Source organism: Cryptomeria japonica, chromosome 6 (assembly GCF_030272615.1).
Source record: "Cryptomeria japonica chromosome 6, Sugi_1.0, whole genome shotgun sequence".
Lineage (NCBI taxonomy): Eukaryota > Viridiplantae > Streptophyta > Pinopsida > Cupressales > Cupressaceae > Cryptomeria > Cryptomeria japonica.
Window position 1 is genome coordinate 639,271,749 of NC_081410.1, and position 14,393 is coordinate 639,286,141.

General features: G+C 33.4%; 1 protein-coding gene across 2 annotated transcripts; it reads left to right on the forward strand.

The window, feature by feature from the left end:
• The first annotated feature begins 203 nt into the window (after window positions 1-203).
• On the forward strand, window positions 204-11,016 carry LOC131068660 (probable NAD(P)H dehydrogenase (quinone) FQR1-like 1). Of its 2 annotated transcripts, none has more exons than XM_058003896.2 (4): window positions 204-359; window positions 4,559-4,652; window positions 5,798-6,060; window positions 10,615-11,016. In XM_058003896.2, exons 1-4 carry the CDS (start codon window positions 337-339, stop codon window positions 10,844-10,846), a joined length of 612 nt encoding a protein of 203 aa, XP_057859879.1. In that variant the 5' UTR covers window positions 204-336; the 3' UTR covers window positions 10,847-11,016. The 2 variants fall into 2 exon arrangements, with proteins under 2 accessions (XP_057859879.1, XP_057859878.1); XM_058003895.2 differs by lacking the exon at window positions 204-359 and adding an exon at window positions 2,972-3,287.
• The last annotated feature ends 3,377 nt before the right edge of the window (window positions 11,017-14,393 follow it).

Here is a 14,393-nt window from a genome sequence, read left to right on the forward strand (position 1 = left end):
AAAGGGTGATGTTCTACTCTAAGACGCTTTTATGAGGGGGACCCCTAACTACCCCCTTCTCAAGACAATGACGTTTCCCATGACGACGCGCAAACCCTCCAAACCCCCCTCCAAAGTAGACTTCGTTGTTAGCAGTTTAATTAAGATCAGATTAAGATTAACTCAACGCTAACTGTACCCATCATCTTCGGGCTAATTCTCCAACAGCTTCCTATAAATTGCCGGCAAGCGATTTGTTTAATACGCTTGACACACACATAAACACAGGAGCAATCTTTCAACTCATTCATTGATTCAGGAGCAATCTTTCAACTCGTTCATTCATTCAATTTCGACATGGCTGTCAAAGTGTACATTGCGTAAGTTATTTCTTCTCTCTTTATCTGCACTTGGAGGATTATGTCTCTGTTTCTCTGTTTTCTGCTCTTTCTTTGAATCTTTCGTTTAATTTTGTGTTTTCGATGATCTGTTTCTGTTTAGCTGCAATTTTTGATAAATTGAGTGAGATTAATGTGTTAATCGAAGGCATGATAAATCTCGGTGTTAATTTATCTTTGCTGTTTGTTTCTTTTAAGATTTGTGGTGGGGACAAGTATTTGCAGTACAGGGGGTTCAAAATGCGAGACAAAAAACCTAAATTCAGTGATTTAAATTGTCTTATTTGGATTGTGCTTCAAGCGATTTTTGACAGAGAGAACATCTCGCTTTTTAGCTTTTTATCTGGAGAGATTTCAGCTTAAGATTGTGCTTTTTCAGCTAAAGACTTGTGCCTTTTCAGCTTAAGATTTGTGCTAAAGTGATCCTGAAATCCTTCATGAATTTCTTCTAATTATGTTTGAAAAATCGTTAATCCACTCTTTCCATAGTATACATCTCACAGAGTTGCCAAGATTTTAGAATTATTTTTCAGGCATGGACTTATGCCAGATCCATAACGTTTTACTGTCCAGACATTGAATCTGTAGGAACTTATCCTATTTCCATACCCTGCTCACTAATAAGCCCGCTGTTACACCCGCCATTCATACAAATACTTTTAGTTTTCACTTAGTTCTTCAGCATTTATGTTTGTGTTTTGATGACAGTATTTAGTCACAATTATGATACCCCCTCAATTGGCTTTCCTGAGCCGATGGAAGTGGTAGATAGTGCGTCTTTGAGTTTGTTGCTTTCATTTGAGAGACATATTATGCTTGCCATGGCTGTAATGTGAGACCAAAGAGGATACCTTACTATATTGTTTGGTATGGGGAATTCTCTTTTGACTTTACTGTTTAGGAAATTCTGCTTCCTTAACAAATCTTTTGACCGTATTGCACTCAAACATTAAAGCCAATTAGTCAAAACTATGAGTAGAAATGATTGCTTGATCCCACATAGAAATCCCAGTTTTTCTGGTTTGCGAATGGGCAGTGGGGATACGTTTGGCCCACATTTTTTGATCCTTTGTAAGGATAAAGCATTTGTCGTACGGTAACAATTAATTTGTTTTGCAAGCTAGAAGGTAGGAATAGGTATCTCTCCCCTCCTTTGTTTGATGGACCTATTTTAATCTTTCACTACACTCCACTTTGATTTTGACACCTTAATACGTAATCATGACAACATCTGAGTTATTTATCATTCGGGTGAATGGGGAATGATGTTGGGTTATAACACATGTTATAAATTGCTCGCGTAAATTCTAACGACCACTCTTAAATAGGATAGGAATCTCAAATGATTTAAAATGCTAGAGTTATTTGTATAGGATTAGGTTTTTTTTCTGTTTTTTTTTTATATTGAAGGAAGCAAAGGATTAGTTAAAGTACTAGCCTAAAGAAAAAGGTGTAGTAGTTGAAGTACTCACCTAAAGAAAAATGAGTAGTAGTTAAAGTACTAATTTAAGATTCTATTTAAAGTTTTGTTAAAAGTATCAATTTTTTAATTAATATTTTTTTATAATAATATATTAAAATATAGATGGTATTTTTAGTAATATGAGTTTGATTAAGTTAGATGAGGTCATAAATAAGAAATTTCATTTTCATATTAAATGCGTTATATTAGCTTATAATAATATATTGAAATATAGATGGTCTTTTTAGTAATATGAGTCTGATTAAGTTAGACCAGGTCATAAATAAGAAATTTCATTTTCATATTAAATGTGTTATATTAGTGGAAATAATTTAAATTCACAAGTGGAATAGTCTAACAAGAACACAACATTGATCCATTCAAACACAAACACAAAATATTAGTAAAGACACATGATCACAATAGTCTATTAGAAGTTTGAATTTTGATGACAACAACACCAATACTATATTTTAACTAATACAGTATGCCATGAACAATTGTAATTAAATATGGAATTTCAATGCAATAATTTTATAATATTATTTCTATATTTTAATATGGTTGAAATAAAGCACCTTAAATAATTTTGATTTTCAAAATTAGAAGTTCATATAATGTTTTGTATTTTAAATTTGTTTCTCACAACATTAAAAATGAAATAGATTAAAACAAAATGATTTTATCTTACAATTTTCTTTTTTCACATTTTAAAGAACTATTTTTATAATATAAATCATAAACTCTCATTCATATTTTAATAATATTTATTTAATTTTTAAGACTGAAAATATTGAAAAACAATTTTTATCATTAATAAAAATATTTTTATAGTTTGAAAATCTTTTAAATTTGTATTTTTCAAAATTATTTTAACAACTTATCATATTTGTTACCAACTTTATAAAAAATAAAAAATAAAAATGATAGCATTAAAAAAATATTATTTGAATATTTTATTTAATATTGAAAATAAATTAAATATTAATATGAAATTACCTCTACTCCATTCAGAACTCTCCAGCATTATAATATTATTTAGATATGCCAAATACATAAGGCCAAACCAAAGTCTCTTTCCCCAACCTCTTTAAAATCTATCATAACTACTGCCTGTCATTTTCTTGTCTCACGCATATGTATTAAAATAAAATTTAAACTCGAATCTGGAATGCCTCCCCTTTGCTACCTCATCTCACCCACCACCCACCAAACAAGGAAACAAAAGTCCTAAACTCGGATTAAGACTAAATAAATTGAGTGGTGACCGAATCCCCAAGCTCGTGCAATTGTTTATATGCTATAAAAGAACGCGATCGTCGTTCGTAATGTACATCTTGTTCCTGGATCTCTTCAAGGAAAGAAGAAGAAAGAGAGACATCCTTGAAATACATTAATCAGCTCGACTGTACTACGACAAACATGGCGGCGACCAAAGTTTATATTGTGTAAGTTATTACTACTTCATTTGGTCCAAGAAGATGAATTTTTTCTGTATGTATTTTGTGTTTTTGAACTATTCATTTTGGTTTGTTTCCCACGGTCCCTTTCCATAGTTTTTCTGTTCTTTGATCTGTTTGATGTTTAGCCCTAATCTTTTGCTACCAATGTTAATAAATCAAACTTATCGATCACAGATCACATTTGAAATCATATTTTCTGATACATTTAAGAAACCTACAATCTCTTCAGCTTGATATATGTCTGCTTTATTTGGTGGAAGTAAATAAATCAGAGGCGCCCAGAACTAGAAGAGAATAATGTGAAAACAGAGCAAAAGAAGTCTAATGGCAGCTCAGTGAAGCGAAGGTTACTCCTTGAGTAATTTGGATAGAAATACACGCCATCTTCACTTAAAAAAGTTTGGTTATGAGGATTCGAAAATCAAAACAAATGCTAATCTTGATTGCAGAGACTGGTCTGGAATAAGGGATTCTGTCTCTTAGTAGTGGGAAATCCTGTGTACACTGACCTGGAAGATGTATTTGGCCACGGATTAGGTTCGCGGACAGGACTCTTTGCCAAGCAATCATATGACAGAAAATTCTATTACACCCTGAATCACCTAAATAGCTGAGGGGACTGTTGTTTCTTTTATTTGTGTCTTTGAATGAATATGCTTTCAAGAATTAGGTTCATCGACAGGACTCTTTGCCGAGCAATCATATGACAGAATATTCTATTACACCCTGAATCACCTAAATAGCTGAGGGGACTGTTGTTTCTTTTATTTGTGTCTTTGTATGAATATGCTTTCAAGAATTTGGATATCAAGCAAATCCATTGGTTGAATGTTAGTTGTGACTATCTATTACTTATCGAATATAAAAGCTAAGAAGATTGTTTTCTAAATGAAAGCAAAATGAAGACATACAAGTCTACTGATCAAAATGTGCTAAAAGAGAGACAAAAGCTAGTATTCAAGGAGTTGCAACGTTAGCAGATAGACATGGCACCGATCTACGTTTTCTTTCTTCAGTTCTTTCCTTACTCCATGATTTAGTGTTATGGAGAATTTAACCCTCAGTGACGAATTATTGGATTATTCAAGTTGGTATATTTGTTAGTAGATTCAGTTTTCTATCAATAAAAGAAATTTCTTCAAGTAACTAAACTGTTAACAATTAAAATTTTAAAATGCATGTCTTTTATCATCTCAATGTATCTTCCATTGGACCATTATATAATATCTATAATGGTTGTCTGATATTTATTGCAGTTACTATTCTATGTATGGACATGTGGAGAAGCTTGCTCAAGAGATTAAAAAGGGTGCTGCCTCTGTTGAGGGGGTAGAGGCCACATTATGGCAGGTAAGGATACTCTTGCAAGCATTTTTCATTTTTTTTGAATGAAATGCTAGAGGTAATCATAAACTGTTTAGTTTGAGCCTAGCATCATTTCAATTTTATTCCCAAAGACTATAGTCACCCTATCATATATTTGGAAATGGGGAAGGCCTACTGTTCCATTTCATTTTGAATTTCTAGCCTTTTCTATCGTGCACTTGGCACCATATAAGTTAAAGAGTTCCAATGAAAGGGCACATGATTTTGAACAGGCAAGTAAGGTAGAATTGGTTTCCTTTACTCTAAATATACCTTAAAAAATTACATATATAATTTTCTATCTAGCTTATCTAGGGTGAATCGATGCATACACCTAGTCTAATGTGTTAGACTTAGTTCTCTTCAATATAAGTTGTATACATGTAATTTCTGGCCTTTCCTATCATGCACTTGGCACCCGATAAGGAAGTGAATTCCAATGAAAAGGCACATGATGTGGAACATGCATGTTAGGTAGAACTGGTTTCCATTACTCTAAAGATGCCCAACAAAAGTTAATATATAAATTTCTAACTAGCTTCGCTAGGATTGATTGAGATAGACACTATCTCTAACTAATGTTAGCTTTTTTTGAAAATAAGTTGCGCACTCGGAATCCCAAAAAGAATAAAAGAAGAGATTTTCAGTCCTTGGAATACGTTCATGTTACAGAGTTGATTGATTCAATATGATTACTATATTGTTTGACACTTGAACCTTGTTCGCAGATTACCAATCCCCATTTATATATCTACATAATTAAATTTGAGCTTCTGTGCAGGCTCAACTGTAATGTACAGAGTCTTTATGGTATAAGTTCTTTTAACCTAGGTATGTTATCCATGTGGATATTTAAGTGTGCAATCTGACAGCAGAAGTAGCAAACAAAGTGCTTATTGATTAGTATTGTATCCAAGATGTAAGGTTATAGTTGGAAAGTCTACAAACATATACCAAGACAAATTGAAGCATCTTTCTAGAAATATATCTCTGTGTTCGGACAATTTTCTTTGACTATATTTTATCTTTAAATCTTCTTCATGACATGCACCTGAAAAATGCATGTTCCTGGCTGATTTTTGCTTCTAAAGTTATTTGCTCAATTTTTAATGAACTTTTTTGATGGGCAGGTTCCTGAAACACTTCCAGAGGAGGTGCTTGTGAAAATGGGTGCAACACCCAAGGGTGAAGCACCAATCATTGAACCTCAGCAACTTGCTGATGCAGATGGCCTTGTATTTGGATTTCCAACAAGATTTGGCATGATGGCTGCTCAGTTCAAAGCTTTCCTGGATGCGACAGGTGGCTTATGGCGAACTCAGCAATTGGCTGGCAAGCCAGCAGGCATTTTCTTGAGCACAGGATCTCAGGGTGGTGGACAAGAGACTACTGCGTGAGTATCATTTTGTTTTTCTACATATTTCTCTATGTTTGGAACTCTATTTCTTAGTTTATCCTTTCATGTAGTAGAAGAAAATGATGTACTAATTTTTAAGTTGGGTTTATACTTGAAGATCTGCACAAACATACGCAATATTCAGTTCACAGTAATCAGAAAAGTTGGCAAATGCTAGTACCTTAGTATTAAGACATACCTGATGTCCTGTGTTTGAAAAATGTAGACTCTTTGGAAGACCTTAGTGTAGAACCCTGCTTGTCATAAATCTTAGAATGCATTTTACTGCATGATTGATACCTTATCAAGGCTATTACTATTAGTATGATATCATAACAATCATTTGGCAGAGTTTGAAGTAATTCTGTTTGGTTGAGGTTTGAAATTTGAATACATGTCATAGTATGTAGACAATCTTGTTTGTGGTTTGAGATCTTTTGTCCGGGTCTAGCAATAGCTATTAGTATGTTATCTTAACAGAAAATTGGCAGACTTTGAATTTATTCTGTTTGGTTTAGGTGTGAAGATGAATACATGTAAAGTTTTTAGACAATTATGTTGGTGGTTCTGAGATGTTTTATCTAGTTGTTTTTCTTGATTATCAATAGTTAGCACAGTTCTTGTTGCTGATAGTCAAATTATCAAACACCTTTTCTGTAGATCCAACAGGACCCTTCTGGTGCCCACTATATTATTTTTTATCTTCTAAACCCCTTCAACAAATAGTTCCTTCCCTTTCTATTCTATTGTGGGTGAACAGCACTGCCCTAAGCCCCTTCTTGGTAACTTCTCCAATATGTGTGATGTGTGAAGTCAGAGGTTACTCAGCCTTGAGTATTTCTTCCAGGCGTTAAGGTAAACCTGCAGTAAGTTAACTTTATAGCTGGTGACATTGAATGAATGAGAGGCTCTTTAAAATATAAAAGATGGGACAAACGATGCTCACCATTTTCTCATAACAAATACAGATTAATAGTTGGAGTGGCTTGTCTTGGACAAAAGCATGTAAGTAGCTTAAGACTAACGTATTAGACTTTTTTTTCATAATGCCTCTATCTTTCTTTGCATGGAAATATTTTGAGAATTCCAGAACCCAAAGCTTTTTTACGTACAATGCATGTTCAAGGTATTAATTTTTCGGAAAGATATTCTACAAAGGAAAAGTCTAATGATATACTATAGCTTTACTTTGTGTCATGCAATCTGCATAAGTCATCCTTCTCCTTGCAGGATACTGATGTATATACTTTGTAGCTACAATTTATTAACCACACAAAGGAATAGAAGAATTTAGAGTCTCTTTAAAACAAGGTGAGAGCAAACTACAGGGAATTATTCACACATCCTCTACCGTGAAAATTCTTGGGACTTGACCTCAGAAACCAGATTCTACCCAATTATTCTCAAATTTTTAGAATTTTTTTGAAATGGCTTGGTATTTGATAGCTAGACCAATTTTGGTAGTTATGGTGTTTATATACTTTGAACTTTGGAGGCACCAAATCCTTCTGAAAAGGAAAAAACAGGTTGCAATTTCATGCTAGAAACTTTTGTTCTTGATCTTTATGTGCTAGTGAACCTTTCTAAATTCCATTTTGACCAAGCGAAACTACACAGATTGAATTTGTTGAAGATCATTATCACCTTATATTGTTGAGAATGGATAGGGAATGAAATAAAATTATTTTCACCCAGTCAGAAGATACAATCAGTGCTCCCTTGTGTCCCTGGGCGTATCCTGTAAGGGGGATGTTCTGGGGACGGGAATCTTCTGTCTCCCTGTTTCATTTTTTTTTCTTTTGATTTTTTCTTTAAATTTTAGGGATATCCTTGGGATAAACCTCTATGTTATGTTCCTCTTAGGGAATCTCCGGGGATCAGTCCATCCCCATGATGTCCCAGGAATGTCCCGATCCTTGTCCTTCAGACCTTCCCAAACTTCAAAACTTTCTGTGATCTTATTGAACTTCATTTCTCAAGCTTTATTTTTTCTTTTTCTGCAATTTCCTGTGTTGCCAGTGTATTATGTTCTTTGAATGGAAACTGTAAGTCTGTTGCTGTGGAAATAAGCCATAATAACTGCACCTTTGCTTGATGCTTTATCGTGACTGGAAGCTCCATTCTCTTGAATATGCAGAATATTTACTTTTGGCTCCTTGAAAGTGATTGTTTGCTGATTTTGTAACCTTATCCATCTTTGGATCAGAATCTTTGTCTGTCTGGGAAATCAGGATTTCATCCGATAATCGGACTTTAGAATGTTGAATAGCGAGTCTTATGTTGTTAGTTATATAGATATATAGTCCTTGGTCATAATGGTTGTATCTAGCATATTTTATGCTAACAGACATTGATTTTCCCAATTCCTGTTCTTGTGGTGTAGATGTGAGCTGACATATTTCTGCTTCTTGACATAAAATTTTACATGCCATTTCAAGGGACTTCATATGTTCCACAGTTGGAAACCTTGAAGCTTGCTGCAGTTCTTGTTCTGTTTGTCTTCGTTTTTGAGTCTGATAAATTCCATATCTGCATTCACAATTTCTATCATTGTTGAACTTGATTCCGTGGCTTTAAACTCTGTTTGATCAGTTCCATTGTGATTGCTGTCTGTCTCTAATAGAGAGTTATCTTATGAAACTTCAGTAACCACACGTTAAGCATTATGGCTTTTTGGACCTCCATTGATGGGTGGGATACCTGTTACATTGGCTGCATCTGATACAGCTAAACCATGACTGACATTGTCTTCCTTGTAAATTGACTTTTCATCTGCCAACACCAGGTTTGAAATTGCCACTGTAGAATGAATGTTAGTGTTTGGTCAATGCCTGATGTATCTTCATTTGTAGAACCTTCTGTCTGTTATATATATATATATAGATAGATAGATAGATAGATAGATAGATAGCTACTCCTCTGTTGTCCCCACATTCTGGAAACTTGGAGGATTAAAGATGCAAATGACATACTACTTTTTCTCTCTTTCTATATATGGATAGATAGATAGATAGCTGCTCCTCCTCAAAATTTTGGAAAACGTTTTTTGTCTGCCCATCCCAGAAACACAGAGGAACATTGATGGAAATGACATACCATTTTAACAATTTAAGTACAATAAAGGGCTTTGAGCTCCTTGAAGTCTTGTTTGTTGCCACGAGCTACAATCCAGTGCAGATGATTTTCACTTAGCAGAGCATGTTCAACCTGATCATTTCTAAAGGATGTGAAGCAATGTTTTCTTAAAAAGAAAATTTAATTAAAGCTCTGATTAGAATTCAATGAAGAGAAAATGACTTTACGTTCTTTCTTGCATATTTTATTTCTTTCTATCAACATAGGAGTGGATCTTAGCAGATTATTTACCTCTCAAAACTTTTGGCCCGTTTAATGAAGTCCCTTCATCTGCACGTTTTTCTCCATTCCAGGATTTATGCCTCCAGTATTGAGTTCATGTTGCTAACTGTTAAAGTAAAATATCTTGCTATGTTGATCTTCAAGTGAGTAAAACTTGAAGTGATAGCAGAAATTGCCAAAAAATTGCAATTTGAGCTCAGACCAGAAAATGAATTTATAAATGAAAAAAGTGCATTTTGAAAAAATGCAAAGAGTTTATCCTGATTTTTGGCCAATTTAATTCCAATTCAGCATAAAATCACAAACTTTGGCAGTTTTCTGACTGTATTCTGTGATCTTTTTCATTTTTTCTGAAAACCCTCACCATGAACCTTTTTTTTTCATTTTGTTTTGGAAAACCTTAAGTCTAACCTGATTAATACCTGAGTTTTTCCCAATTAAATCACGATTAATCTTTATCATTTTGTTTGCCAATTAATTTCCAAGAATGATTTTTGGTACCATGGAACTGTTGAATAGTTCACAATTTCTCTTCTTTCACAAGGTTATTTATACAATTTCTAGTTTTATTTGTATCCTGGAGAATTACAACTTTACACATACATTGAATTGGTTGTCTATAATCAGTTGTCTATAATTTCTGATTTTTGGTCAATTTAATTCCAATTCAGCATAAAATCACAAACTTTGGCAGTTTTCTGACTGTATTCTGTGATCTTTTTCATTTTTTCTGAAAACCCTCACCATGACCCTTTTTTTTCTTTTTGTTTTGGAAAACCTTAAGTCTAACCTGATTAATACCTGAGTTTTTCCCAATTAAATCACGATTAATCTTTGTCATTATCTTTGCCAATTAATTTCCAAGAATGATTTTTGGTACCATGGAACTGTTGAATAGTTCATAATTTCTCTTCTTTCACAAGGTTATTTATACAATTTCTAGTTTTATTTGTATCCTGGAGAATTACAACTTTACACATACATTGAATTGGTTGTCTATAATCAGTTGTCTCTCTGTTCCTTGGAGGCCATTTTCATGTTGTAATGAAAAGGAATTAGGCATTTCATAGGTTGATATTTGTATCTCTAAGGATACTTCATCAAATGCTATTATTGATAATATTAAACTGAGGTTTTCTTTGCAGTATTTAAAAGTTGCTAAAAAATTGCAGTAATAATGATGGCAATATGCAGATTGACGGCTATAACGCAACTGGTTCACCATGGAATGATCTATGTACCTATAGGGTATACATTTGGAGCTGGCATGTTTGAGATGGAACAAGTCAAAGGTGGAAGTCCATATGGTTCTGGAACTTATGCTGGAGATGGTTCACGCCAGCCCACGAAGTTAGAATTGGAGCAAGCTTTTCATCAGGGAAAACATATTGCTACCATTACCAAGAAATTGAAGGGCGTAGCCTGAGTATACACACCATTGTTGGACTTTTATCCTTTCTGTGATAGGATTTTTTTCCCCTTAAATTTGTTCTCCTATAGGTTAATTCATATGGTATGAATATTTGGGATTGAATCACAGGTACTATGAATAATTAAATGCTTGTGCCAATTTTTTTGGTGCATGCTTTTATCTCCTTTTTTGTTTCCTGTTCATATTATTTGTCAAATTCTTGCAAGATGCTAGGCTTTATAGTTGTATTAGCAGATGCCATGAAGAATTTTTAAGATTTGAACTTGACAATATAAATTTGGTACTAGATGTCCATTAGGTATGTTTTCTAGTGATGGAGGCTTTGGTCGCCAAATTTATTCAAGATGAGATAGATGTCCATTTGAATCATACAGATGTTGCTGTGATATAAGATCATGAATGAAATAATATTTTCATAATAAATTAGTGAGTGTTACCAGCATAATTACCGGGTACATGATAGCATTTGAATGCCTTGAAATTCATTGGCAATTCTTTACCATATTGTTGGTCTTTACTTGATCAGCATTGTATCTTTTATTGTTAGAATCTACTTTAAATAATAACTCTAACATCCCTGTAGTTTGGAGCTTTTTATTATTATGGTGTTCATTGAGCTCAAATCTAATTATCAGTAGGTGTTACCAGCATAATTACCGGGTACATGATAGCATTTGAATGCCTTGAAATTCATTGGCAATTCTTTACCATATTGTTGGTCTTTACTTGATCAGCATTGTATCTTTTATTGTTAGAATCTACTTTAAATATTAACTCTAACATCCCTGTAGTTTGGAGCTTTTTATTATTATGGTGTTCATTGAGCTCAAATTTAATTATCTGATGCTTTGTTGCATTTTTTTCACCATGACGCTATAAAGAGGAATATTACATGACCATGGCCCTCGTGTATTATTGGCTTGAAAACTATGGCATGATAGGCAGATGACAATTTAAGAGTAGGAGCACAAAGCAAACAATCAAGGGTTAAATTTGCAAGGAATGACCATATTTTATTTTGATGGGCTATTATAGGATTTATTTTTTTCCTTAATAAGCTCTGTTGAACAGATTCTGTGACTCATCTGAAAAGATTTTTTAGTTCTTAATTAAAGTGCTGGGCAAATTTGGGGGAAACGGATATCCCTCGATCTTTGGCTCTAAGTTGAAGGAGATTGATTATCATGGCCCTGATACCAACTCCTGGGATGTTGGAAATGTTAAAACAAAAATAGTAAAAAAAATCTATTCAAATTGTATTACCAGAGTTTGGAACATGGAAATATGTGGTTTTCTGTAATTGGAGAACCCATTATCTTTGACTTGGGAATCATAGTAACAGACAGCTTCCTCATGACAACTTTTCTGTTTTAGTTGGGGTGACACTCTGAGGGGCAGACCGATTATCTACAATTCTTTTGCTGAGCTCTGAGATAGATAGAAATGAGCTTTTCTCTTCTTGCATATTACTACCATTAGTATATGGCAACTCTATACAGAACGTTCAATAGAAACTCTGCAGATAGTTTGTACTTTGTAGTATAATACAGAAATAATTGATTGAATATGAAGTCTTGGTCCCTCCAAAATACTAAATGAAATTTACTAAGAAATTCAGAGAATTGATTGTTAGTAGTGACAACGGCAAATAAATAAATTAGACAAATAATGGGAAAACCTAGATACTGAAGGAAGGTCCAATGCCCTAACAGTAATGTGTAACAAAAGAAGAATACATTAAATGTGGTCTTTCGCCTCCTTGTATCAAACTACAACTATGCAAACTTTATATGTAACATTCAATAAAAAATCCGCATATAATTTTTGTATAATACATAAAAAAGATTTAATTCTCTGTGAAACCATGAGCCAGCCAAGATACTAAATGATATTTGCCCATAAATTTAGAAATGTGCACCTTAATCTGACGATGACAAACAATATATAGCTTAGGCACTTTGTCGAAAGCCCTATTTACTGAAAGGAGGTCAAATGTCCTGAACATTTGTTTATAATTATTTCAGTGTCTAGGTTTTTCCATTACGTGCCAACATATGAGGAACCAGTTCAAGCTTGCATGTGTGATTTAAGAAATAGAGAATTTGAGGGAAGGACGGAGTGTATATAGTGGTTATCATCCTACTCAAACCAACGGAACATGATTTGCTTCCACAGTTTGCCACTATAAATTTCAACAGTAACACTTGCTAGAACTGTAATGAGCTTCCACAGTTTGCGACTATAAATTTCAACAGTAACACTTGCTAGGATTGTTATGAGCTTCCACAAACAGTGCCTTCACCCCAAAATTGCATTGGAACATGTATGACTTATTACACTGGGGGACATCACCAATTTCAGTTTTCAATGATATTGGAATACAGTATATAGTATATAGCAAGGGTTTCTCTTCCTAAATACTGAGTTTAAAAAGCCAAAGAACCAATTTCTTTGAGTTATTTTGGGTGATGATTGTATGATGTATGTGACATTGTATCCACTTGGGTGATTGCAGATTGTTTCAACTATTATGTATAGTGTAGGTATGCTTGTTGCGTGACTTTGTGCAGGTACGTGGTTTATTTATATCCAAGTATGTAGGTTTGAGTTGATTTTCTCTTTATAGTGGAGATGTTATTTGGGCTTGGTGTGTTTGTTGACATGTATCATATTTTATTCATTGTCAAATTCTTAATGAGTTAGTTGCTATTAGTGGCAAAAAGTGAAAAATTGGTGAAAAAAATACCGATTTTAATGTCTTATTTTGGCTAAAAAGTGGGACACAATTTTGTGGGTTGACCCCCTAAGATTCTAAATTCTAACATGGTACGAAAGTAGGTTAGGCAATGCTAATCATTTTCTCATTTTATGTTACGAGACATGTTGAATTTGATGGTGAACCTCTTTATGCTTAATCAACACATGTTCAAGGCAATCTATGTAGTATATCTGGTGTACCTTCTCTATTGTTTTGAAAACAATTCATTAAAGCCAAGTTAGGAAATTCTAATGAATCTTTTTTACAAGTAATACTTAAGACAATTCTCTCATATTTTTTTAATGTAATATTCATATAGCATGGGATAGCGATTGCCAACTATTTGATTATAAGATGATGATAATGCTTCATTTTTTAGTATTTAATTCCATAATCTAATCAATTCAAGATTATTCCATTATATCAAAACATTTTAGTGCCAATTTTATAATAATTTGTGCTTCTTCTACTAGATCCAAGTCCTTAAGAAAATATAATGGTCCCTATCTCCTTAATGGGGCACGTGAAATTTGCGATCATCAAACAAGTTTTCATTTTTTTGGATTTGACATTAGGTTTGGAAACTTGGGATTTTTATTTGTTAATTCTTTGAAGTCAAAGTCATGAAGTCTTTATTGAATTCTTTGCCTTCATTAAAGTCATTTTTTTATAATTAATTGAAGGAAAATGTAATTGATGACTCTTAGGTGTGACAATTCAAACAAAAACCTTTTGTACTTGCAATTAAATCATTGTTGATGTAATTACTTTTAGAAAAATGAA

Bases quoted from the DNA above. Each gene is read 5' to 3' on its own strand.
- LOC131068660 (XM_058003895.2), top strand. From the start codon at position 3,262: ATGGCGGCGACCAAAGTTTATATTGT. The intron at 3,288-4,558 runs GTAAGTTATTAC...TATTTATTGCAG, and splicing joins GCGACCAAAGTTTATATTGT to TTACTATTCTATGTATGGAC. The intron at 6,061-10,614 runs GTGAGTATCATT...GGCAATATGCAG, and splicing joins GGTGGACAAGAGACTACTGC to ATTGACGGCTATAACGCAAC.